A 27578-nucleotide genomic window follows, 5' to 3' on the forward strand; every position below is an offset into this window, starting at 1 on the left:
TATTGTCTGGAAGATGAAGTTACTTCCAATCAGTTACTCTCTAGTTCTTTTAGAATTACTAATATAAGCAACAACTTCTTGACTGGCCTGAGTAATACAGGCCATGGCCAATGCAGAGGTTGGTTTAATCATGCATGTACTATAGTCTCCCAAGATTTGATTTTGGCCCTGCCTTGTCAACCAAGAGACAATATGGTAATCCAATTACTTAGATTCAATTTAAAAAATGTCCTTTCTGTAAGGAAAAAAGTGCTGTAAGAGGAAGCTTGGTCTAAATTGGTTCAGGCTGCACATACAGCGGATAACAAACATTTCTGGGATACTGTCAACTCAATCTTTATAAAGAGTGATTCTTATCCAGAGCTGTTATCCCATGTTACATGTGATGCCTGGGCTGCTCGTTTTATGGAAATCTTTAGTTTACCAGTTGTAAGGAAGGAGGTTATTTCAAGGGAGAACCAGCACCCTTGACCTCCTCTACCACTGAATATCACGATAGAAGAGATTCTATTAGCCCTAAAAGAGAGCGTAGGGGGTAAATCCCCAGGATCCGATGGGGTGCCAGTGGATGTTCATAAAACGAATTGAGGGGTCCAATTCTAACTAGAGTTTATAATATGGCCGCAACCACTGTGATTCTGCTTTCATAGGGAATGTCTATTTTAGTGCCAATCTATAAAAAGGGCAAAAAATCCGAACCGAAGAACTAGCGCCCAATATCACTTTTAGACTCTTCAGTGAAAGTGATGAGTAAAGTGTTACTCATGAGATTGGAAGAGTAGACATGCGAACACACTGTACTTTCCCTGGCACAGTTTGGTTTTAGACAAGGAGTGGGGACCTTAGAGCAATGTGTAAATTTGGACTTTATTAATTGGTAAATATACATGTGCTAAAAGGTTTAGACTGTATCTCTGCTTTGCAGATTTGAGTAGTGCCTTTGATTTAGTCGATTGTTCTATTCTCTGGTCAATCCTGCTCACCATTGGTGTGCCCAGACCGATTATCTGCTATCTTGCAAGGCAATACAAGAAATTATTGAGCAAAGTATGCTTTAACACATGAGGCGAATGCACTGAGAATTTTAATGTAGAACGAGGTCCTCCACAAGGTTGTGTTCTTGTCCCTCTACTATTCGATGTGGTTGTTACTCACCTTTTATGCACTAGGTTAAGATTTTAAAATAAGGAATTAAAAATACTTTGAGTTTCTTCAGTGCAATCCTTGAGTGTGGTAATCGTTAACAGAACTGGGATTGGAGACACACTGTGTCCCTTGATTCATCTTGTGGGATCATAGTTACCAGGAAACACTTCCTACACATTATTGCTGCAGTAGGCCACCAAATGAGTCTTACTTCTCTGTACCAGGCTCTGAATGGTGCCAAGTCGGTACAGCTCCCAATAAAAAAAATCCTTCTGAGAAACTCTATCAGTGGACCAATGGTTTTTTATGATTTAGAGGACCATTCGAGTGGGACTACTAGGTAAAAGGGCCCACTTAAGTTCTACTGTGGAAAGGTGGCTGCAGTTGCCTATGGAGCCTATTTGGGTTGTATTTAAATATTAATCGTACTATAAGATCGCTGTTCTAAACCGGTAACTAACAGTCAACTCAGTTTTTAGGGCTCGCCTATTATATCCCGCAGGGATTAATAGGCGAGACTATAGGGGCTAAACTAAGAGCTAAACTAAGGTCTCAAAAAGCGGATTTCCAGAAGTGCATGTGGTCTTCTCGTGAACGCGCTTCTATCTGCCTGCCTGCCTGCCTCGCATCACCACATCAAAGCCAGCCATCTGTTGCTTCCCCAGCGTGGTGCCGCCAGCAGCTTCATTTGAAAGGGATACGCTCCGCCCCCTGCTGCATCAAAGGCTTTTTTACATTTACGCAATGGCGACGGCTTGTTTTTAAATGCCTTCTGTCCCTTTCCTGTTTTTCTGTGATTGCTTGAGCTTTTTTTTTTTACCACAGACGGGGCACTTATGTGGCTGCTTGTGCGTCCCCTTTATATTTACAAAAAATACTCCTTGAGGGTCGAACTTTAATTTTAAATATGGTGGCAGCACCTCTTGTTAAGCTAGACCTTGTAGCCTAGGTACATACTTGCGGGAATCACAAACTAATCTCTAAATGCAATGTATACTTTGTTGAGGTCTCCGTTGCCCTATAAGGAGATTTCATGAATTCATTCTTCATTCATGCACATACTTTGGCCTAAAAGCCTGCATTAGCTGAAGGTGAGTTGGCTGCACCCCCTTCCCCTACTCTCCAGCGTGTACCAAATGTAACACAATTGATGCCCACATAGAATGGACTATCGACACTGTCTGCACTTTAAATAACCCGTCTTTTTTGTCACATACAGTTACTGCCCAGTGTCTGTGGAAGGCCGTAAACTCCACATCACCGCTCAACTCCACATCACCGCTCAACTCCACATCACCGCTCAACTCCACATCACCGCTCAACTCCACATCACCGCTCAACTCCACACCACCGCTCAACTCCACACCACCGCTCAACTCCACACCACCGCTCAACTCCACACCACCGCTCAACTCCACACCACCGCTCAACTCCACATAATTGCACGCCACTTATTTACACTGCACTCAATGCAACATACACTCCAAATACCACTCGGTGCCACATAATTACACGCCACATAATTACACTGCACTCAATGCAACATACACTCCACACAATACCACTCAGTGCCACATAATTATATGCTACATAATTACACTGCACTCAATGCAACATACACTCCACATACCACTCAGTGCCACATAATTAAACACCACATAATTGCACTCTACTGAATGCAACACACACCACACAATACCACTCAGTGCCACATAATTATATGCTACATAATTACACTGCCCTCAATGCAACATACACTTCACACAATACCACTCAGTGCCACATAATTATATGCTACATAATTACACTGCGCTCAACGCAACATACACTCCACATACCACTCAGTGCCACATAATTACACACCACATAATTACACTGCACTCAATGCAACATACACCCCAAATACCACTCAGTGCCACATAATTACTCTGCAATCAATGCAACATACATTCCAAATACCGCTCAGTGCCACATAATTGCACGCCACATAATTACAATGCACTCAATGCAACATACACTCCAAATACCACTCAGTGCCACATAGTTATATGCAACATACACTCCAAATACCACTCAGTGACACATAATTACGCACCACATAATTGCACTCTACTGAATGCAACACACACTCCACACAATACCACTCAGTGACACATAATTATATGCTACATAATTACACTGCACTCAATGCAACATACACTCCAAACAATACCACTCAGTGCCACATACACGCCACACAATTACACTCTACTGAATACAACATAACCTCCCCATAATACCACTCAGTGCCACAGAATTATATGCAACATAATTCCACTGCACTCAATGCAACACACTCCAAATACCACTCAGTGCCAGATAATTACACACCGCATAATTACACTGCACTCAATGCAACATACACTCCAAATACCACTCAGTGCCACATATTTACATGCCACAAAACTACTCTACTGAATACAATATACACTCCCCATATTACCACTCGGTGCCATATAATTACCTGCCACATAATTACACTCTTCTCAATGCAACGTAAATACACTCCACATAATACCACTCAGTGCCAAAAAAATTACACACCTCATATTTACTCTACTCAATGCAACATAAATACACTTTATCTGTCTATCTATCACCCTTCTATCTGTCTATCTCTCGATCACCCTCACTCAATCTATCTATCTATCGCCCTCACTCTATCTATCTATCGCACTCACTCTATCTATCGCATCACCACAGCATCACTCAGCACCACCAGAGCATCACTCAGGGGCACCACAACATCACTATGCGCTACCATAGCATCACTGAACGCCACAGCATCACTCGTCGCCACCACAACATCACTCCGTGCCACCACAACATCACTCCGCGCCACCACAGCATCAATCTGTGCAACCATTCAACAACAACTGGTTCAAATATGTTCTCTCAATGTTTCAAGCTTCATTACAAATGTCACAAAAAGATGTTAATAGTTCACTTCTGTTCTTGGATTTTCGTCACAATAAAATACAATGAACATAATCTTCACAAACGTTATTTACAAAAGCTATTGCCATTATAAATTACAATAACTTTTTTTAAGTTACAAATGGGGGTGGGGTCGCACACTACTCGCACACCGGTGGTGTCGCCCCAAGGACTCAGGTCAATGTAGTAACGTGTTCGCGATGCATCATCTTTCGATCTTCGCGGTCTTCCCCATCCCTGGACACGTGTTTCGGGGTATCACCCCTCATCAGAAGGGATAGGCAGTGTTCTGGGGTTGCCGATGGCTGCCAATATGTGCCAGGTATAGTACCACACAGGCGCGTAGGTGCGGGATCCCAGGCTAGTCAGCCAGCTGCTCAAGGGAGCTTTAAAGTTAAAAATGGGGGTGGGGTCGCACACTACTCTCACAACGGCGGTGTTGCCCCTAAGGTCTCTGGTCAATGTAGTAACGTGTTCGCGATGCATCATCTTTCGATCTTCTGCTATCTTCGCTGTCTTTGCCATCCCTGGACACGTGTTTCGGAGTATCACCCCTCATCAGCAGGGATGGGCAGTGTTCTGAGGTTGCCGATGGCTGCCAATATCTGCCAGGTATAGTACCACACAGGCGCTGGATCCCAGCACAGTGTCTAACGCGGCATTAAGGTCTAATAAGATCAGTGCCGAAGTACGACCCGCGTCTAGAGCCCACCTCAGATGTTCGGTCACAGCTAGAAGAGCAGATTTTGTGCTTTGATAAGGACGGAAACCATTCTGGGAGAGGTCCAGTATGTTATTTTATTCCAGCTAACCCGTCAAGATGGAATTGATATGGGCCAACTGCTGTAGAGAAAGACCGATCCCTTGGCTCAGGGGTGTAAAGAGCACAGGTAAGATTTTCATAAATTGGTCAGGCTTAAGGGAGTTGGTGGGGGAGCCAGACTTAACCTTGCTACAGAGCACAGAGCTCGGTGGGAAAGTGGCCAAAGTATGCATAGGAGGGGGTCTAGGCACGAGGTCAGGGCATAGCGCTACCTGGGGAAGGACTTATAGATCTTATCCGCCTTCTTCTCCACAAAGGAGGAGGCAAGAGCCTTGCATTGCTCATCTGACGATATCAAGTTCGCATTAAGGGCCGTCTATTATAATAAGCATGTTTGTAAATTAAGGTCTTTTATTGAGTAGTGGTGCATAATACAGTACTTCTTCTTTTTATAGGTAAGAGCACTGACAGGATCTGATTTATTGGGCGTTTTGTGTCCCTGCAGCCTGGGGTACTAGCCCACACCACCTCCCCTGTGTAGGCCTTGGGCTGCTCTACCTCGCTACCCCGAGAGTGCTACAACGGAGTACTTGATTCTCAGTAAAAGGGAGCTTGCAAACGTATTACTCGTGAAGGACCCACATCCTTTCCAACTAATAGCACACTTACTTACCCTTCCCAATGATGTATGCATTTTACTGGCTTAACCCCCAATACTGGTAACACCCTTGAGGTTTTACTGAGGTCTAGAAACTTCAAACATGGTGATTGAGCCCAAATTCCGGTACGATAATGCTTTCATGTCATGGTTTACAGGGAAGGACCCAAAGAAAAACATTCCTTTTGGCCTGCTCCCTTGCAGATTCATAAACTGATCATCTACTCTATTCCAGAAGCTTTCAGACACTCTGCAGTCTCAGCCTTTGGTAGCCTTTAGCCTAGAACAAATGCTCGAGACTTCACACGACTATTTTACCATAATACTAAATACAGTCAGCAGTAAATAAAACAATCTCGTAAGTTATTCTCTAAACTTTTCGGCCCAACCCTGGCTTATTGAAAAGAGTGGGACTCAATTGGGTGTCCATTTCGGTTTCAGTTGACAAATCACACTGAAAATGCCATTTAAGAGACTGTCACAAGGCATCTTCGAGGCCATACGATATACATTGTACCTCCCTAATAGACTAGATGTCAGACTAGACCAGTGATCTGTTTAAAGTTGTTTGTAATGTAACGTACCCATAAGTAACCAACAAAGTGACATTTCTCCAGTCCTTTCCACCGTCTTTTGAAGTAAAGATTGTGAAAACCTAGAATGCCATTCTGCACATTGTAGATAATCCCCTTTGTTCATGTAAAACCTTCAAGGGCCCAGGTGAACCTGTCCTCTTTTGTGGTGAGGCACTTCTTTCAAGACTTTCACACTTTGGAAATGTTCACAGAGACAAACCCTCTGAAAAATTCCTTCTTGGTCCAGAAAATGTTAAGCTGATGTATGAATCCTTTGATTGGTAGGTTGCAGAGAGTCGAAAAGATAAGTTTAATGTAGATGGGTGTGTGGCTAGAATCTTTAAAGCAAATAAGTCAGCAAGCTTTCCTGTTTACGTCAAGATCACACTGAAGAAAATTAGCCAAGATAGGCCTACCTGAAATGAGGACGCTTAGGGGAAACCAAGCAGATGTCCGAGGTCCGCCTGGCTTTTCTCCCCCTGCTGTATTTACCATTTGGACCACAAGATATTCCTACACAGGCTCAGAAAATGATCTTGGGTGTAGCTTATCCTTCCTTTCAGATGTGATACAGTAGATCAGGATCTAAGACACAATCATTACCGGAGGAAGAAAAATTGCGTATCCCTGCATGGTGCCAAAACTGATCATACGGACACTAGCATCCCTCCCGGGACCAACCCAACACAGAAAGTAAAACGAGCATTGGCGTTGCCAATAGGTCTCGCAGTAGGAAAGTTGGAGCTATTGGTTGTGTAAATGACATTTTATATTTATGTTTTGTGATTTACAATGCCAATACTTTTAACTTTAGCATATGTGACACTTTTAGTATTTGTAATGTCACATGTTTTGTATTGCCTTTACTTAGATGTATTGATATTACAAAAACATTGGCTTTTAATTTTTTTAAATAATACTTAAATAAAAGTGATTGTAATTTGTAATGGCAATAGCTTAAACTTTTGTAAATAACTGTTGTGAAGATTATGTTCAGTGACTAAAATCCAAGAACAGAAGTGAAATATTAAATTTTTTTTGTGACATTTGCAATAAAGCTTCAAACATTGAGAGAACATATTTGAACCAGTGATGCTGTGGTGGTGCTGAGTGATGCTGTGGTGGTGCTGAGTGATGCTGTGGTGGTGCTGAGTGATGCTGTGGTGGTGCTGAGTGATGCTGTGGTGCCCCTGAGTGATGCTGTGGTGCCCCTGAGTGATGCTGTGGTGCCCCTGAGTGATGCTGTGGTGCCCCTGAGTGATGCTGTGGTGCCCCTGAGTGATGCTGTGGTGCCCCTGAGTGATGCTGTGGTGCCCCTGAGTGATGCTGTGGTGCCCCTGAGTGATGCTGTGGTGCCCCTGAGTGATGCTGTGGTGGAGCGATAGATAGATAGAGGGCGATAGATAGATAGACAGAGTGAGGGCGATAGATAGACAGAGTGAGGGCGATAGATAGACAGAGTGAGGGCGATAGATAGGTAGACAGAGTGAGGGCGATAGATAAAGTGAGGGCGATAGATAAAGTGAGGGCGATAGATAAAGTGAGGGCGATAGATAAAGTGAGGGCGATAGATAAAGTGAGGGCGATAGATAAAGTGAGGGCGATAGATAAAGTGAGGGCGATAGATAAAGTGAGGGCGATAGATAAAGTGAGGGCGATAGATAGAGTGAGGGCGATAGATAGAGTGAGGGCGATAGATAGAGTGAGGGCGATAGATAGAGTGAGGGCGATAGATAGAGTGAGGGCGATAGATAGAGTGAGGGCGATAGATAGATAGAGTGAGGGCGATAGATAGAGTGAGGGCGATGGATAGAGTGAGGGCGATAGATAGATAGATAGAGTGAGGGGAATAGATAGAGTGAGGGCGACAGATGTGTGTGTTTGTGTGTGTGCGGTTGTATGTGTGAGTGGTTGTATGTGTGAGTGGTTGTATGTGTGAGTGGTTGTATGCGTGAGTGGTGGTGGGGTTGTGTGTGGGGTTGTGTGTGGGTGTTTGGGGGTACAAATGACCATATTTTTTATAATGATAGAACACATAATTTACCTTAAGGTTGATATAGAGCCAGAAAAACAGCCCTTTTTGCTTAAAGGAACTTCAGCAGCACCAAATTGATGAACACCAACAAGGATGAAAATGTTTGGGGCTGCTTGTGGTTCCTGATCAGTGGGACGATGTCTAAGAATTTGGCTGTACTGCCTTTTCTGTGGCAAGGCAAAGACTGATTTGAATATAGTTGGTCCAGGTCTGTAGTGGCAGACAAAAAAAAAATACAAGATGGAATGCATCCTAAAGTAATTCGAGTAAATAAGATGAATTTAAGACATTGTGTATTTTCTCAAACCAGATTGCATTTGCACTACCAGATTCTGAACCCTAGCTGTTGCAAGGAGGATGAGTGGGCCTTAACTGTTCGATTTGATGCCAGAAAAACCTCTGACATGCCACATTTCACACAGGGATGACTGGTTTACTCTCAGGCTACATTTCCAGATTAATTTCCAATTATTTTCAAACCTTAATGTAGATCTAGATGGTATTTGCATGTCTGTACACAGAAAAGCAGGCTCATTTATCCTAAACTGGTCTGCCTTTCGTACAAACAGACATTGTTAAACCTACATAACACTCTTGGATTTGAATGTATGAGAGACTGCCACCAGCCCACCAGCTAGACCATGCTTCTTCAATTTGCGAAACAAAATGTGCAGGCCACTGGGTGAGCACACCCTCCAGCGCTGGGCTGTGCGTGATTCTCTTCTCCAAGAACCCAATACAATCAAGGCTCTAATCGTCTATCACAAAACCCTACGTTGACCTTTCTTGAAAAGACTTCAATCAGGTGCATGCATGCTGTACAGGATCATCATTGCCTTTAGAAACGCCAAACTAAACCCAAGACTGCCATTTGCATCAATTTCTTACTGCATTACAAGAAGATCAAAAACTGATTACAACCACAGACAGAATTTACAGACTCATAATGTAAATCAGCAGGCAGAGTTTACCAGTGTATCAGATGCTAAGAAACACTGCTTTCATTGTAAACAAATACATTAATGGTGAAAAATTCAGCAATGGGCTGTTCTAATGGCTAATAGGTTTATTTCCTGATCGGAAGTGTCTCTGCTGGGCATTTCCGGCTTAGGCAGTGTCAGTCACATTTCAGCCTCTGCTTCCAGAGGCGTCTGATTGTCTGGAAACCTTGATATGCGGGTATAGTCCTGCCTGCCCCTCTGCGAGCAGAGCAAAGTCTTTCCAGAAAGAACCGACCAGGGTTTAGGAAGAGGCAGAGATGATTATCCAAGCATGGAGGAGTCACAATGAAACATATGTCTTCAAAAGGTGCTGGCTGCATGTCAAGTTATCTATTAAACATTAGTCTATTGTAAAATGCAAGGTTGGCCATATTAAAGACTGTTGACGGACTACGGATAACATCACTTTATCATAGGATAATTTCAAGCGCTGTTCGAGAAACTGATTGATAATTATTGGACAGAATTTAGTATAATACACATTTTCAGGAGTTTGTGCTAAATACTTTTCAAGTGGTGAGCAAGCACAATATTATTCTATGGAACAAGCCGGGTACTAATATTACCCTTAATTCTGCCCTAGTTTATTACAATAAAAGTATATGTTACTACGTATTACATTACACTAGCCATACAAGGACGCATATAGTAAAAAAGCAGTGTTTTTTTTAAGTGTGAACCATACATAACATGCTGTAAAAAAAGAATTTCTTCCAGGCAACTTCCCATTCCTTTCACTACTCGCTGTGTTAAGGCCAGAGCGCTGTGAAGGTGTAAGGAAACTTGGAAACGCTGCCCAGGTGCCATTTTTGGAGCCCTGGTCACCTGCAGGTGATAAAGTCAACTTGCAGAGAGCGGCGGGCTCTAGACATGCGATAACACACAGCCTCCACAGGAAAAACACAAATTGTAACATTGACAAACTCGGGGCCAAGAAACCTACTCCTGCATCCATCCGAGAGCGACAGTTCACGTCACCAGGGTAATTTTCACTTCAGCCTCTCGACTGTGACTTTCAATTCGCAATAATGAAGAATGTGTGCAAATTGAACATCAAAGTAATGAGCAAGAGAACAGGGCGCCCGTGCTGGTGCCCGGTATTGCGATTTGGCGACTAATCGTCATGATTAATCGGAGGCGGCTCCCTGACTGGCTAGACAGGGCTCGCGTCTGCCCCTAAACCCAATACAATCCCAATGAAACGCGCAGTAATTCTGTCACACGCAGACAGGCGCCGGCTAGCAATGGCTGTCCGTCTGACTGCTGCCAGCAGCCGTGTCAGCAGAGCTTTTTGGAGGTCCTGCCGCTGCCCCCTCCCCCGCGGGCGGGCGCGCCCTCAGACTCCGTCCTACCTTCTGTGTGGCAGCTGGAGGACAGGATGGTGCTGGGCGGCTTGAAGATGTACGGCAGGTAGCGGGAAAAGCATTTCATCTTCACAGGCGGGGAGTACAATGGGCTCCCCGCTCCATGGGGATGCTGCCGGCCGGGCAGAAAGCAGCCTGCATCACAGGCGCAGCATCCGGTCCTTCGGGGTGGATGGATGCAGGGCTCTGGAAGTCGGGGACCCTCTGCTGCCGGAGCCCATGTTGCCACGAGAGGCTGAGCGGGGAAACGCTGCCTCACGTTTCCGCCTTCATGCTGCTGGAACTAGTCTGAAGCCCACGAGCAGGCAGGGCGGCTCGGCACACACAGCAGGCTGTAGCTCATCAGAACAGGTTCTGCTGACTGTCAGTCCTGCCTGTAAACACACGCGCACACTCGCAAGCTGGGAAGCACGGAGTCGGAGATGCTGGGCTCTGTTGGGGAAGGAGAAGCGATGGAAAACGGAATGGGGGAAGAAGGAAAGAAAGGAGAGGGTGGCGAGAAGGAACGGGGTCGTGAGAGGAAACTAAAGAGGGACGGGGTAAGAGAGAGAAATGTTAAGTGAAAGTCAAATTCAAGGGAAAAGCTCAAACAGAAAAGAGAATGCAAGAAGAACAAGCACGCGAAAAGAATTTAAAAGTGCGCGCGCAACGGCCTGTACCTCACTTCGCTGATGTCAAGATAAAACAAGAGCGGCCGGGAAACTGAAAGTACGGCCGGCCAGCCATGATTAATTAGGGGAGGAGAAGCCGCAGAGCACACGCTGGGCGAAGCCCTTTGATGTGGTGGCGGCCGTTAAAAAATGCAATTAGGAGGGAGGGAGGGAGGCTGATGCGCGTGCTTGTTTGGTCACGTGATTCACGTGAACTCAAAGAAAACCGCACCAAAAAGCCCTTGGTTTGACTAGTATTTTGAGCACTTGAATTCTCGCTCCGCTCAATGCGCATGCGCATTGATAGGTCGCTAGACCTAAAAACAAATAAAGGGTTCAGGGTGCTTCTGTTTCACTTGGACCTTTTGCTTCTTGCAACATATCGAAGTTGTAACTAAAAACATGAACTCTCAGGCAATGATGCTAATAAAGGTCATTCTGCTTCATTTGAACAGTCCTGTACAACTAGTACTACCATGGCTTAATTTACAGAGGGGCACCAAAATGAAATGAAGAGCCCAACTCCAGTGGAACGAAATCCAAGCGGTAGACCAGACCTGAACTTCAAGAGGTCAGACCCTATAATCCAGCACTACAACCTCTATTTGTTCCAAGGAGGGGAAAGAACCCCATATAAAGTGCTTCTACCATCTACAGGGCTCACAAAGGAAATAAAGTGGAATATGCCCTTAGATTTTCCTGGCTGCACCATAATACCAAAAGGGGCAAAGCTGCCCATCTAAGCAAGTTTCTTCTGTTAGAAACATAAGAGTACGGATAATATAGTGGATCGCTTGGCAGACCACTCGAGGATGCGGTTTACACACAAACCTGAGTAAACTGCTAAACTTCCATCCTTCAAGAGAATCCTGGAGATGCAGCTATTCAAGGACGTTTTGGATATATACTCTTACTTCAAGACCACCAACACTATTCCCCTTCAAAAATGGGAACGGCCCATCCATGGGCTTTCAAGAAGGGGCATAGCCTCTCCATGTGCACATTCTGTCCGGTGAGACTGTTAAGACCTGCTGAAATGGAAAGTAAAACTGTCCTTACAATCCCACTGGAGGTAATCCGGGTTAACTGGCTCGCTTTATGAAGGAGGAATTTTAGCACTTGACAAAACTAAATTTAGAATTTGTAAAAGGCCCATAACCTGCTGTGTGTCACATGGGACATTCATCGAAGTAGCACTGAATTATTATGGTTGAAGACATTTGCTATATCTGCCATGCTTTCATGCATTTCTAATCTCGTTTCTAATCTCGCTTAAGGCCTACAGAATAAGCTAACAAGCGAAATACAGCAATATTTGAAAGGTGTGAGCTTGAGTAAAGGTGTCAGGAAAAAGCTTTTAACTTACTTACTTAGTTGATAAATAGAGCTGAATCTTGAGTCAATGTTTTCAAAGGTGTACTATGTGCATTCTCTACTGTAGAGTCTCCATACTGGAAAACCGCGTGAAAGAGTGGAAAAAGGAATTGAAATTCAGGGTAGGACTCAGAAAAGTGATTGTTTGATCTTTTCTGATTGTGGTTATGTAGTATGGTTTAGGGCCTCTTTGTGTGTGCATGTTATGTTAGCATGGCTTATTAGACGTTTAAACAGCATTTTCCTTTTGCTGCATTTTGCACACAACACTGCTTAGCTGTTTTTGCAAGTTAGCTTTCACGAAGGTCTATACATGAGAAAAGGTTTGTTTTTCGACATCTCTAGACATACATCGTGCCCCCAGTCTGTACAGTGAGTGCTGAGCCGTCAAGGTTATCATAACGTGCGAGCCTGTTTATCGGCGTGTCCGTGTAACACATTCTAGACACAAAATTTTGGCAGCTGCAAGCCAAGCAAGATTCTGGCACCTTTATCATAGCACACTTGCCAGAATTTCAGACACTTGGAAGATTCCAGGGATGCAGAGAGCCTTACTGATCCTGATGTAATTTACACTTACTGAGCGGAAAGGTAATGGGGTCCCCCAAAACAAGCCCAAGAGACCTTCTTTAGTTTATAATACATAGTTCCTATATAGGGAGGGTGTTAAAACTAGGCGCTATATAACCTGTTTGCCCTATCGTAATATGATTCCTCCTTTTGTATTTTAGGGAATTGTAACCATATTATTCTTAATCATATGTCTGCTTATGTTGACTAAAATACTGCGCGTGAGTACATGTCGTTAAAACACATTTTTAACCTTACTGTGTCTCTTTTTTACTCCTGTTGTGGACTGGTATGAGAGTATAACAAAAGGGTGTTCTCACTTCCCACCATTCCTGAGATGGTCCTAAGTCGCATGCTCTAGGTTGTCTAATTATTGGTTACTTTGCTATAGGACGAAGAGCTAATGTGACACTGATTGCTAGCTGGTTGGGGTTTGTAGGTACTGAGGTGAGTTTCTGGTACAACGCAATTCCCTAATGTCCTAGGTCTCTGTGCATAGCTCTGTGTATGAGCAGAAATCCTTGCAACATGGCGCCGCCAACGAGTATGGTCTTATTGTGAGACACTTGAGTAGTGCTTATATCAGTCTACGACCCCCTCACTATTGTTTCCGGTTGACCGTAGTGACAGATAAAACCTAAATATAGTTACATAGGTTTCTTCAAGCTTGATAATTTAAAACGGTTTTCTATTTGAATTGCTACCCAGTTGTGCCTTTTTGTATTGCATTGTACTACTCTATGACTGTATCGATATGGCTGCGGTTGATATCCCAGCACACAGTCGTGTAGCTGTACGGAATCACTTGCAGGAATACCTTGTTTCATTACAGGGACAGGCAGTGTTTTTTGTAGTCTCAGCTGACGCGGCGTACCCATTTGAGTTATATCACTCATGGGTTACATTTCCCGCGGTAGATGCTGGTACTGGTGTATTTCACTCTTAGACCCCTGCTGATGGCTCCTGCTGCATACTCTCCATATTGGACAGTGGAGATTCCGATTTTTGCTTGGCAGCATGCTGTTTGGTTTAATGGCGCCCTCCCAAACATTATTACAGCGGTCAGACAAGGGCCATTGTCGATCCTAGGCGCTACTTGGCCTGTTTTAGCTGCTTACGCCCAGCATCCGAGGGCGGGGCAGTCCCCCAACTACGACCCCTTTATGATTCTGCAGTGTCAGTTATTAGGGGGCTGGATCATTACATTTCCAGCAACCTCCCGGGTGGGACCCCGGGTGGTGTGGCGCATCCATTTGAAGGTGGTGGGCTGAAGCTTAGTCCAGTCATGGTTAATGTGGTCCTGGGCAAGCTTCCCCCGGATAAAGAGGAGATGCCTTTTTGACTTGCCGAGAAATTCGACCAACTGGAAGCAGTATTTTCGAATACTAGTCCTGTGAAGAAACACAGGATCCTCACGGTTAGTTTTCAGAAAGACTTGGTGCCAGACGTAAATGAATGTACAACTTGGGGTGTGATTTTTCCGGCAGTCTATGCTAGGTGCTTTGGCACCCCATCAATGACTGTCCTGCCCTTTGTGATCAAGCTTGTTCAGGATGAACACGGACTGGAGGCGGCTGTGGATTTGGGAATGCGACTCTTGGGAGCCTTTGACATGGTACGTGATCTCGTCCTTGCTGTTGTCCAGGGGGATGCGGTAAGTTTCCAGGTCATTAATGCTCTGCTCGATGTCGCCGACAAACCCCATCAATTACCAAAAATTATTACGGAGGCTTATAAGACCGTTGGCCGTAATAGTGTGGGTGTTAAGCCTTTCGCTAAGAAAGAAAAACGGCAGCAAACTCAACCAGTGTCATCTGATGAGGATGACCGCCCAAAAGTTCAGAAATAAAATTGGAGTAAGAACAAAAAACGGGGGAAACAGAAACAGGGGTCCCGTCCTGCTTCACCTACACCTGCCCCTCCTGAGCGTACATATGAGTTGCACGACCGCAGTACTATTAAGTCACCTGATAGATTTCAGGTTCCTGAACAACGTTCTCCTCGCTCTTTGCAGGAAACATCGGTTACAACCACTGGTGGAGGAGGTGGCGGCAGAGGTCAAGGTGCCCAACAGAGCCGTGAGCAGCCTTGCAAGGCTGACGGAAAAGGCAAGCAGGACTAGACACCACATCCAAGGCCCCAGTTTCAGAAGAAGAAATTTGCTGCAGTAACAGCGAGATATGCCACAGATGGTGAGAGCGCAGCTTCGGACTCTGACATGGGCGCTGACGCTATTGGACAGCGTTGGGGAGATTACCATCGTTCGAGAGGCGTTGCGTCCAATATTGAAGGTGACAGCGACTGACACCTTTGTTGTAGTTGAGACGGTTGACACTAGAGTGGCTCCCCCTGACAGGCCTTATAAAATTGGCCTAGTGATTGAAGGTGCCATAGAGCGAACCATAAAAGTTTTTTGGGGGGGAAAATCGAAAAACAACCTATGATATTTTGTTGGCGGAGGTCGACTGACCACCCCCCCTTTGTCTTAGCTGCTCAGCAATGGGAGGAGGTGATCTTCCCCACTTTCGCGCACACAGTGCTGAAGGAGCAGGCTCTGCAGTTTGCAGAAGATTGGGCTAAGGCGATTGCGCCGTACTCCCTGTGTATGGGACAAATTTTCCCTTCGACATGAGATTCCTTTACGGTAGATGCCACAGCCTCAACCCCAATACTCCATGCGACGTGAAGCAAAAGCCTCCATTGCTGGAATCCTTGAACAATTGAAATATCAAGGTGTAATTAAAACGTCTGTGTCTCCGATGAATAACACACTTTTTACTGTGACCAAGCCAGATTGCTCGTACCGCTTGGTATTGGATTACCGTCACTTAAACTCACATTGTCGTACGTGCGCAGTGCAGAATACTCAGTTCTGCTCTTGTGGAAAGTCTGGTGCGTAAAAGGTTCAAAACCACACCTGACATATCCAATGGTTTTTTACGGCTTTTACAAGTGGTGGCAAACAGTGCCAATTCCTTCATTTGGCTATGGGCAACAAGAATAGTCCAGGCGTATTTGCCGCCCGCATTGTCTCTCTCCTGGATAGACTCGACGCAGATGCATGTTCGTATGTGGATGACATTTATCTCGCAGACTACGAATTATGGCCGCATCTGTGCCGTGTTGTCCGCATAATTTGCCGTTTTGAGGACATGGGCTATAAATTTAATTTTGCCAAATCACACATTGCAGAGTACACAGTGTTGTTCCTGGGCTACGTGCTCAAAAATGAAGGTCAAGGTTTAGCTCCTCACTCCCTGGAGAAATGCGCACTTTTGCGAGCTCCCACAACACTGAAAAAGCTACAATCTTTACTTGGCTTTTTGAATTTCGTTCATACATACATTCCGGAATATGCCCAGCGTATCAAGCCGCTTTATGCATTGATACAACCTACTTTTTCCAAATCGTGCTGGCTGCCAGAACATTCAGCCATCTTGCAATCTTTGCCGGCTGATCTTTTTGAATCTAAGTTCTTGTCGACTCGTGATAACCACACCATTCTGGTGATAAGAATCGTGCCAGGGGCGGTGGGTTTCACGTACCTCACCTTAATGAGGGTAACACAGTCCCTATCGCTTACATGTCACACTTGTCCACTTCGGCTGAGTTGCGGTTTTCCACTGTGGAAAAAGTCTTGACAGCAGTGCAAATGGCGATTCTTAAGGAACGTGCACTGTCGCAGGGAAAACGCATTTTGGTTGTTACTCTGTATCCTGCCTTAGAGGCAGTGACGAAGGCCAGTGTACTGAATTCGAAAGCTTTGCACCCTCGGTGGATACAGTGGGCTACATCCTTGACATCCCCGGATGTCCCGTTCATTTTTTATTCCTCCCTGCAGACTCAGGAGTACTTGCAATATGAATTTGTTCATCCTGCTCCTCTGACTATGCGCCCACTTGAGGATTTCCGCTGTATCATTTACACTGATGGAAGTGCACAAGCAGCTACGGGTTCCAAACATGCCTATTCTTCGGCCTGCCCAATTGTGGTTGGTACTATGGTGGATGAAGAGTTCAAGTCTGATGTGCATAAATAGACATTAGGGGACTGTACCGCCCATCTGGCATAACTTCGTGCTCTGATGCTTGCGTTGGAGTACTCCGATCCCAGTGTGACTACTCAGAGTAGAGGCTAGCAGTGAGTCAGCTGGAGCCCCCGTCCATTTGGAAGCCTTTGGACAGTATCTGTGGACGAGGTCCTTAAAGTACTGGTCACTATTAAGAGCAGCTCTCCCGTCCCTATGAGGATCTTGAAACAGGTAGGATCCATCATTGCTAACCCTGTGACCGACTTAATCAATGCATCTTTTGCATGTGGTCTGGTTCCATTGAGCTGGAAGGGAGCAGTTGTGAAAGCTCTCTTGAAAAAGCCCAACTTAGATCCACTAGACCTAGCGTATTACAGGCCTATTTCTCTGCTTCCTGGACTCAGTAAAATCACGGAAAGATTGGGGAATTCACATCTATCACACTTTCTTGAGTCCAATGGCCTGTTGAGAAATTCGCAAACAGGCTTTCGGCCGGGACAGGGCACTGACACCGCCCTTCTGGCAGTCGTTGAGGAAGCCAGAAGCATCTTGGATTCGGGAGGATCAGTGGCAGTGATCCTCCTGGATCTCAGTGCGGCTTTCGACACTGTTAATCATCAAGCGTTAACTCAACGGCTGTCAGATGTAGGGGTGACTGGGATGGCATTGAAATGGCTTAAGTCATTTCTTAGCGACCGGACTTACCAGGTGTGGGAAGGTAGCGCACGATCAGCGTCAATCCCCCTCCATTGTGGTGTGCCACAAGGCTCCTCCTTAAGCCCCACATTGTTCAATGTGTACATGGCCCCCTTGGAGGATGTGGTTGCCCCATTTGATATCAAAATCGTGAGCTACGCTGATGATACTCAGCTGGTGGTCGCCTTATCCCAGTTTGCCGAAAGTCCAGACACGCTGCATTCCTGTATGTCCAAAGTCTACACCTGATTGTGTGAATCAGCACTGAAGCTGAACGGTTCAAAGACCGAAATAATGCTTCTAGGGCATAAAGGGTTCCACACTCCCTTCAACTATCTGGCCCAGTTGTTTGGGCGAACTCCTGAGTCCAAAGGAAGAGATTAAGAGTCTCGGGGTCTGGTTGGAACAAGACCTCTCCTTTAGGACCCAGGCGAAAAAAATGGCGGGAGTTTGTTTCGGTCTTCTCCGCTCAGCTCGAAAAGTTCTGCCCCTCCTCCCACCGTTATCTAGGAAGCTGCTCATTCAGAGGCTGATTGTATCAAGACTGGATTATAGCAATGCTATCTTTCTTGGTGCCCCTGAAGCAACGTTCAACAAACTCCAACAGATTCAAAACGCTGCAGCGCGGCTTCTTAAGAACGTCCTAATGTCGTGGTCAGCTAAACCCGCATTGAAGGCACTGCATTGGCTTCCGGTGCACGAGAGGGTCAAATTTAAGTCCCTCTGCATCGCGCATAAAATTCTGCAGGATAAGGGACCTCCTGACCACCTGGACCTGCTTCCGGACGGTCGCTCCACCAGGTTCCTCCTGTGCTTCCCTGGTATCGTTTTCTGCGCACTGTTCACTATTCTGCCGCTGCCTAACATTGTAGCGCCTCACCTGCATAGCGCTTTTAGTAATTACCTGCATAGCGCTTTTAGTTATTACCTGCCTCTCGCAACGCGAGCTCGCTCAGCTTTTGACTTGACTATTGGCTTGTATTATATTCTGTAACTGTGCTGATAGTGTTTATTTCACCAGCGCTTGGGCTCGAATTGCGCTTACTGCTAACTCGCTGCATTTTTGTTATCAGTGCTACCCCTGCCTGCCTTCCCTCGGACCCTCCATTTTGCTGTTGTTGTTCTCCCCTGACCCGCCCCTCAGCCACACTACCGCCTCCCTGCTGCCCCTTCCACGCTCCGCCCCCTCCACCATCCATTTATGGCCAATGGTCCCACGCGCAGCGTCCACGCGCTTCGGCCGCGCCGAAGGTGCGCCAACGGTAAGCCCGTCTACGCCCGTCCGCGCCTGGACCGCGCCCAGCGCCAGACCCCCTGCCCCTCGCGCTACCCAGCCCCCCCGCGTTACCTACGATGCCGCCACCCTCCTAGCCCTTAACCCCGGTCGCGCCCCCAACTGCGTCCAAGCCGCTCCTGGACGCACCCATGGACCTTTCTCATGCTACTCCTGCAAATTCAGCGGCACCGACAACATCTCCGCTACGACCACAACACAGACTCCCGACCCCAACCACCTAGAATGCATCCTTCTCAACACCCGCTCGGTCCACAGGCACGCCATTGACCTTTGGAACCTACTAGACACCATCTCTCCTGACGTCGCCTTCCTAACGGAAACATGGATGAACGCTTCCTCCGCCCCTGACATCGCCATCGCTATCCCTGATGACTATAAGATCACACGCAAAGACCGCACCGACCATACAGGAGGAGGAATCGCTATCGTCCATAAGAAATCAATCCGCATCTCAACCAGCTCTGACACCAACCTCGCTAACTCCGAACACCTTCACTTCCAGATCCACATCGACCCCAAAACCACACTCAGAGGCACCCTCCTTTACAGGCCACCAGGACCCCACGCACAATTTAGTGAAGACATCACGGACTTCATCACTCCACACGCGCTCCCCTCCGAGGATTACATCCTTCTGGGAGACCTCAACTTTCACCTTGAAAAGAACAACGACCGCAACACCACCACCCTCTTGGACAACCTCGCCAACCTCGGACTTAAACAACTGGTCACTTCCCCCACCCACATCGCAGGTCACACACTCGACCCCATCTTCACCTCCAGCAACCATGTCTCCTTCAGCCACACTACGGATCTCCTCTGGACTGACCACAGCTGCGTTTACTTCACCTACAACAAGCCGAAACCCATCATCCACCTCCAACCAACTCTACAAAGAAACTGGAACAAAATCACCACGGAGCAGATCTCCACATCGCTCCTTCAAACCTCCCCAGCCCTCTCTTCTAACGCCAACGAAGCCGCCTCCAACCTCACCCTTTGGTTATCCAACACCGCCGACACCTTAGCACCACTGAAAAAACGTCAACACAAACTTGGCATCAAGAAGGCCTCATGGTTCAACGATGACCTCAAAAAGTCCAAGAAACTCTGCCGCTCCCTTGAAAAGGCCTGGAAAAAAGACCCATCCACCAGCACCAAGGACGCCTTCAAAAGCGCCATCCGCACTCACCACCAACTGATCCGAAAAGCCAAGAAAACAGCATTCAAGGATCGACTTGACAACAACGCCCACAACAGCAAGGAACTTTTCAACATCGTCAAGGAATTTTCCAACCCCTCGGCCAACTCCAACGACATCACCCCCTCTCAAACCCTCTGCGATTCCCTAGCCTCTTTTTTCCACAACAAGATTGCTGACATCCACAACAGCTTTGACAACCAACCCGAAAGCCAACCCACCCTACCATCAGCTGACCATCTTCCCCCCGTTAACACCCTTATAGCCTGGAACCCAATCTCCACTGAGGACACCATCCGCCTGATGAATTCCATCCACTCTGGATCCCCCACAGACCCATGCCCTCACCACATCTTCAACAAAGCAGACTCCGTCATAGCTCCGCACCTCCGAGACGTCATCAACTGCTCCTTCAATTCCGCTACCTTCCCAGAAGACTGGAAACACGCTGAACTCACCGCCCTTCTGAAAAAACCAACAGCAGACCCCACCGAACTCAAAAACTACCGCCCCATCTCGCTTCTTCCATTCCCGGCCAAAGTCATCGAGAAAGCTGTCAACAACCAGCTCGCCGCCTTCCTCGAAGCCAACAAATCACTCGACCCCTCACAATCTGGCTTCCGAGCCAAACACAGCACTGAGACCGCCCTCATCGCAGCAACAGACGACATTCGAACTCTACTGGACAATGGAGACACAGTCGCCCTCATCCTCCTCGACCTCTCTGCAGCCTTCGACACAGTCTGCCACAGCACCCTTTTACAACGCCTTGGAAACATCGGAATACAAGGAAAAGCACTTGAATGGATCACCTCGTTCCTCACCGGAAGAACCCAGAGAGTCCGCCTCCCACCATTCAAGTCCGAGGCCTCTGAAATCATCTGCGGCGTACCACAAGGATCCTCACTCAGTCCCACCCTCTTCAACGTATACATGAGCCCCCTCGCGGCCATCGCCCGCCAACACAACCTCAACATCATCTCTTACGCAGATGACACTCAACTGATCCTATCTCTCACCAAGGACCCCAGCACCGCCAAAACTAACCTACACGAAGGAATGAAAGAAGTCGCCGAATGGATGAAACAAAGCCGTCTGAAACTGAACTCAGACAAAACAGAAGTCCTCATCTTAGGTAAATCCCCCTCTGCATGGGACGACTCCTGATGGCCGGAAGCCCTCGGAAATGCACCCATCCCGACAGACCACGCACGGAACCTTGGCGTCATCCTGGATTCTTCACTCTCAATGAACAGACAAGTCAGCGCCGTATCCTCTTCCTGCTTTAACATTCTTCGCATGCTCAGAAAAACATTTCGCTGGATCCCCTCCGAAACAAGGAAAACAGTCACCCACGCTCTAGTCACGAGCCGACTGGACTATGGAAACACCCTCTACGCAGGTACCACCGCTAAACTCCAGAAGAAACTACAACGAATCCAAAACGCCTCAGCCAGGCTCATACTAGACATCCCACGCAACGAACACATCTCTGGTCACCTTAAAGACCTCCACTGGCTACCCGTCAATAAGAGGATTACTTTCCGTCTGCTTACCCACGCACACAAATCACTCTACGACATCGGACCAGATTGCCTCAACTCTCGACTGTCCTTCTACACCCCCTCCCGCCAACTTCGATCTTCCAGCCAAGCCTTCGCCACTGTACCTCGCATCAACAAGACCACCATGGGAGGCAGATCCTTCTCATACCTGGCTGCCAAAACATGGAACTCACTCCCCGCTTACCTTCGCCTCACCCAGAATCACCTAGCGTTCAGAAAGCAGCTTAAAACGTGGATATTTGACAAATAATCCTCCTCCCCTTCCTAAGCGCCTTGAAACCCTCTGGGTATGTAGTGCGCTATATAAATTTTATGACTTGACTTGACTATCCTGAAAAATCTTGCTGTACCCTATAAGGCCAATAGAGCCTTGCGCTCAGATCAGAAACATCTGCTCAAAACTCCCAAAGTTAAAAAGGCAGCGGGGGGGGTGCGGGGGGGGAGAAGATTCTCAGTGAATATAGCGACTCAAACTCCTGATGCCTTTGAGTACCCTTGATTGCTACCTTTCTGTTGTTCTGGAACAAGTGCTGGGATGCTCCAGAGTAACTATGCGCTATACAAAACTCGAAATAAATAAATAATTGTGAGTGACTCTTACTACTGTGTTCAGTCATACAATGACAATCTGCCCTTTTGGACTCAAAATGATTATCGGGACTCCAAGGGTCGCACAATAAAACACAAAATGATGTGGGTTCGAGTGGCTGAGCTCCAAGAATGACTCCCACTAGTCTTTATAATTCATACTCTGGGTCATCAGCGTGTTGGAGTTCACGTTGTTGGCAACTGTCTCGCGGACGAGGCTGCGAAGACAGCAGTTGCAATATTTGCAGTGGCAGCGGTTACACTTTCCAAAAGTAAGATTGATGATGACATCTTGGCAGCTATTGCCGCAACAGAGAAGGAAGGTAATTACCCTAAGGGTTTCCCTTCTAAATACTCTGATCATTTAAGTCCTGATAAAGTTCCTTATGTGAGTATTAACGACATTGGTGACAGGTTGATTCCCAACGTGGACCGCAGGCAGGCTTTGATTACAGCAGCCCACGCCGGGATGGCTTCGGCGCATGCCGACGTGTCAGCTACTGTATCTCTTCTCCAACAATGATATTGGTGGCGGGGTTTGTATAAACAGACACATGATTTTGTCCTTTAATGTGGCATTTGTCAGCAAATTAAACCTTCCTCTGCTGCACGCCCGCCCCAAACTCAGTTGTAAATATCTAAAAACCACTTGCATTGTGTTTATTTAAATCACTGATTCTGATTTTTTTATTCCTGCTTCTCAAGTTTGGCAAAATTCCTGAACTTGGTTCTGTCTCATTCGAACTTGAACTCTGCGTTTTATGAAGCTTGCCCTGGTTATTGTGCGTTCCCCGAACAAGGGAGGGTGTAGTATGGTTTAGGGCCTCTTTTTGCGTGCATGTTATGTTAGCATGGCTTATTAGACGTTTAAACACCATTTTACCTTTTGCTGCTTTTTGCACACGACACGCCTTAGCTATTTTTGCAAGTTAGCTTTCACGAAGGTCTATACATGAGAAAAGGTTTGTTTTTCGACATCTCTAGACGTACACCAATGTGTGGGTCACCCAGCTCTTTAGAAATGCAGAAATCCACAAATCTGTTGGGGGAACCAGTCTGCCTCCACATGCTCCCCCAGCAAGCCATGGGTCTCGCAAAATTGGAACCCATACCTCCATGTATTCTCCTTCACAAGTACACCTACATCCCTGTGCGCACACGCCACCATGCGTGCTGACTCCTCTATTGTACCACCTCCTAGGCACACATACGTCCTAGCATGTGCACGCACCTCTGCGCGCTATCCAGCACTCATACTATCCAATGTAGGCCCAGGTTGAGTTAATCGCAGAGCAGGGGAACTTTACATGAGTAGGCCAGAGGAACCACTCCAGTGGCACAGGTATAAAGGCCTGTTCACCCTACTGATCACGGTCTGAAAACCCAGTATGCTGCCACCACTGCGCTTGTGCTACTCAACTCCCAGTGAAGGCAGGAGTCTTCCACCACCTGAGGGTAATGATTTGGGTGCACCTCTCAGTCTTTCGCATGACATGAGACAAGCTTAGGTAATGGCACATGGGCATGATATGTGTTTGCCTATGAACAAAAAACTGTTACTAAAGAACCAGATATCACCACCGCTGGGGTACTCTGGCAGAGGTACACATCCTTTACCTTGCAAGGGACTTTTCTATCCCAGCACCCTCATATTAAATGTAGTTTAAAAAACTGAGTTAGCCAGAAACTAAGTTAAGTTACTGGCATAGGTGACTGGGTACAAATATTTATTGCCCTGAGCTATTTGTTTTTATAGCAGTCGTAGCATAGAGCCATCACCCCTTACATGAATATGGCTTGCACTGTCTGATATTAAAAGGTCTGAAGATTAAGATTGATGCACTAGTATCCTTCTTTAGATGTTCGATTTCATCTAGGGTAGTCAAATTGAACTCGTTCCCAGTCGAAACTATGCCTCTGGCAGCCTTTCTTAGCTGCGCCTTAGCCGCCTTGTCTGCAGGAAAAGGCAGCCCGACCCAGAGAGCTAGAGGATGGGGCTTGGTGGATACCCTGCACCTGTGGGTGATATTGGGCACTGTAAAAATACTAAGTGTGGAAGGTTCATCTGTCTAACTTTCAGTCTAGGAGCTCCTTTGAATGGAATCGAGAGAAAGGAGGGAATTGAATGTCTGCAGCATGTGTGCTGTAGATTCACATGCTGCGCACTCTCCAGCTAGCTAGTAGTTTTGGAAACATTAAAATGTGTTTTTCCTAAGAATTCTTTTAGTTTCAAGTGTGCAATGAACGGCTCGCAGTCACGGTCTTGACGCACTGGGCATAGACTCCGCCTCAATAAATAAGCTTCGAGCCACCAGTTAGTTACTAACTTCCCCTTTCCTTGTAAATCAGTGCAATCCATGTACAAATAGTTGTATGTGTTCCTCGCTGTAATGGTTAAATAAATATGATGTGCATTGGGCCAGGCTGGGATCATTGGACAGCAAGGGGTGGAAGCCATGTCCATCCAAGGAGCAGGATCAGAATCTTCAATATGGGCACGAGGACATGACCTGCATGCCATGGGACGCTCTTGAAGACCACAGTCTGCAAGCGGACCTTCACAGTCTAGAAGAAGAGAGGGGGAGGTCGCTGGAGATCCGACCCAGAGCAGAAGGCCTGAGGCTCCTTGAAGTCACCAGTGGCTTCTGGAGCGCTTCTTGCAGGCTGCTTTTAAGATCGGCCTCCTAAAGCTGAAAGGTGTTTATGTATCAGAAGGACCATCAGGTGCTACATACATCAATCTAAGCGGTTTTCTGTAGTTTTTGGAGACCACGTAAGCACGCTGCAGTCTGATGCACGTTGGATTAGAACTTCAATGCAGCTATCAACAAACCACTAGGCACCTTTCAGTTCTGGTAAGATGGAATCTTCAGATCAAACAGCTGGCATTCCACCGTTCCTGGCTAATATTTGAACGATGGACACCAAGACTGCATGGTTGCTTACTCGCAATTTACAAAATATTGTTAGTTTAGCATCTAGAATTGCCCCTCATTATTGTTCAGAGTTCTTACATACATTAAAACCTTTTAAAGCAGCTTGATGCATGCCCTGAACCCTGCTAGAATATTAATTCCAGACCACACTAGGTTCTTTGTATATCCAAGTGCATACTCTTTTCAGCCTTTTAGTCCAGAAGAATGTGCCAGACTTTGATTAAAAGTGAGTCGCTGAAATTAGTCGACAACTTTCACTGTTGGTGCAATAGTCTATATATCAGACAAATATTCTATAAATCGCTTCAGTGCGTCGGTATTAAGAAATGACCTAAACTATTGCACTGCGGACAGGCGGCACAGAATCAGAGTGGACAACTCCCTGCCTGTGTTTTGGGCTTATCAAGTTGTGTTTTTATCCATGGGGTCAGGGTCCTCTTGCGTCAATCCTTTAACTCTCCTCAACATTAAGATGTTATTGGCTATTTAAGCTGCCTACAGTCAAGCTGGTCCATCAGGACTCCTGACAGTCAGCAGCATGGAAGGGACATGCTACAGGCGTGCACAACCTTACTCTACACGACAGAACTTACCCGTCACCTTTGTTCCTGCTGTAATTGCATCAAGAGAGGCAATACTAAATGGATCTCGCCCACAGAAAAGTACAAATGTACTTTGAATCATGATAGGACTCCTAGCATCATCCTGTACAATAGCACGTATGTGACTTGCTCGCTACGGAGGCCAGTGTGTGTAGCCTGTAAGTTAAAAGCTGGAGTCCTAGAGCTGATCCAGCCTTCCATTTAATGCTCTCTTGCCAGTAACGTGGTTATTTTATTACCATTGTCCAGAGTAATGGTTCTATATTGAAAGTCCGCGATGTTGGAATTTTGCTTAGCGATACATAGCATGTTTGCACGAGCGGTCATTTAACTGTTTTATTGTACTTTATATTAACTTTATCCTCTTGCAGGCTCACCATTCATGCTTCATTGAGGTCCTCCAGAAAGCCGACACTTGTTCAAGTGCAAGCCCTCCCCAGGGTCTTAAATCTGTGATTCCTCCTCATGTCTCTTGATACAGAGTGTTTAGCTTGCACATGGATGTGGACCTGGCACATTGTCTGTATTGCTTCCCAGCTTCTAGTGTCTTGTCAAGCTTTGAGGCCATCCCTTCAAGATGTTCCACCACATTCCCTTCTAATCTTGGATTCATTCTCAGAATGGTCATCGCGCTTCTAGCCAAGGGACTCTTGAACGAGCCAATGCAACCTGTGATGTGAGGCCCACATCCGGATTTAGCTCACGGATATATTTATTTATTTTTACAATACTCTCCATCAAACAGACTAATGGTGAAGCAATAGAAGCTGTTTATCAGCAGGAGCTTTCTGTAGCATTATTTCTACATTTTATTTTTATGCGCCCCCTTTATGGCTCGTAACGGCAATAACGCATTTTAAAGACGTGACTCTCAATGGTGAGACTTACCCGTTGTGTTGTTGTAGGACACATTGGCATTGCAGTTCCAGATGTCTACGCAGCGTGTAAAAGATTTGAAGATCTAGGAGTAACATTTGTGAAGAAACCAGATGATGGCAAGTTCTTTTACACATCCCATTTATTTTATATACGTTAAAATGTGTTTTTGTATGTACCACAAACTGTCTCTGAGACGAGCCCGTCAGAAGTATAAGTTTGTATAGTTTTCTACACTAAAAGGTTATTAGTAAGAATCTCCCTAAATGTGAGCTTTTGATATCCAGCATGAGCTTTGAATTGTATTCCAGGACTTCAGATGTTGGTCATATGCTGGGACCACAACACTTGGAGATGTTTACTTGTAGCCTGCATGACAGAACTCCTGGAGATGAACTTCTACTCAGTGCTCCTTTGCAGCATTCTCCACGTCTGACACGCAGGCACAATACTAATATCTCATCATTTCACTGTAAATAAGGTCCTGACTTGATACAATAGCTGACCCAACACCTGCTTTCTCAGTTTCACTATGCATTAGCCACCCAGAGTCTTTTTCACCAACAGGATGATTTAATGCCCACCGCAAAGCTCCTATGTTAGTTCATCTAAAGGATTCTGGTTATAGAAGCTAGTCTTGTCGAGCGGCAAGGTCTCTAAAGGAAAACTCAGTAA

At 46.2% G+C, this 27578-nt stretch overlaps 1 protein-coding gene across 1 annotated transcript in view; it reads left to right on the forward strand.

The window, feature by feature from the left end:
* The window catches only part of GLO1 (glyoxalase I), a 158132-nt gene that overhangs the window by 128638 nt on the left and 1916 nt on the right, over nt 1-27578 (forward strand). Inside the window, exon 5 of the mRNA XM_086925889.1 lies at nt 26933-27022. Within this exon, the coding sequence (XP_086782015.1) occupies nt 26933-27022 (90 nt within the window). The remainder of the gene's footprint in view (nt 1-26932; nt 27023-27578) is intronic.

Source organism: Lissotriton vulgaris, chromosome 6 (assembly GCF_964263255.1).
Source record: "Lissotriton vulgaris chromosome 6, aLisVul1.2, whole genome shotgun sequence".
Taxonomy (NCBI): Eukaryota; Metazoa; Chordata; class Amphibia; order Caudata; family Salamandridae; genus Lissotriton; species Lissotriton vulgaris.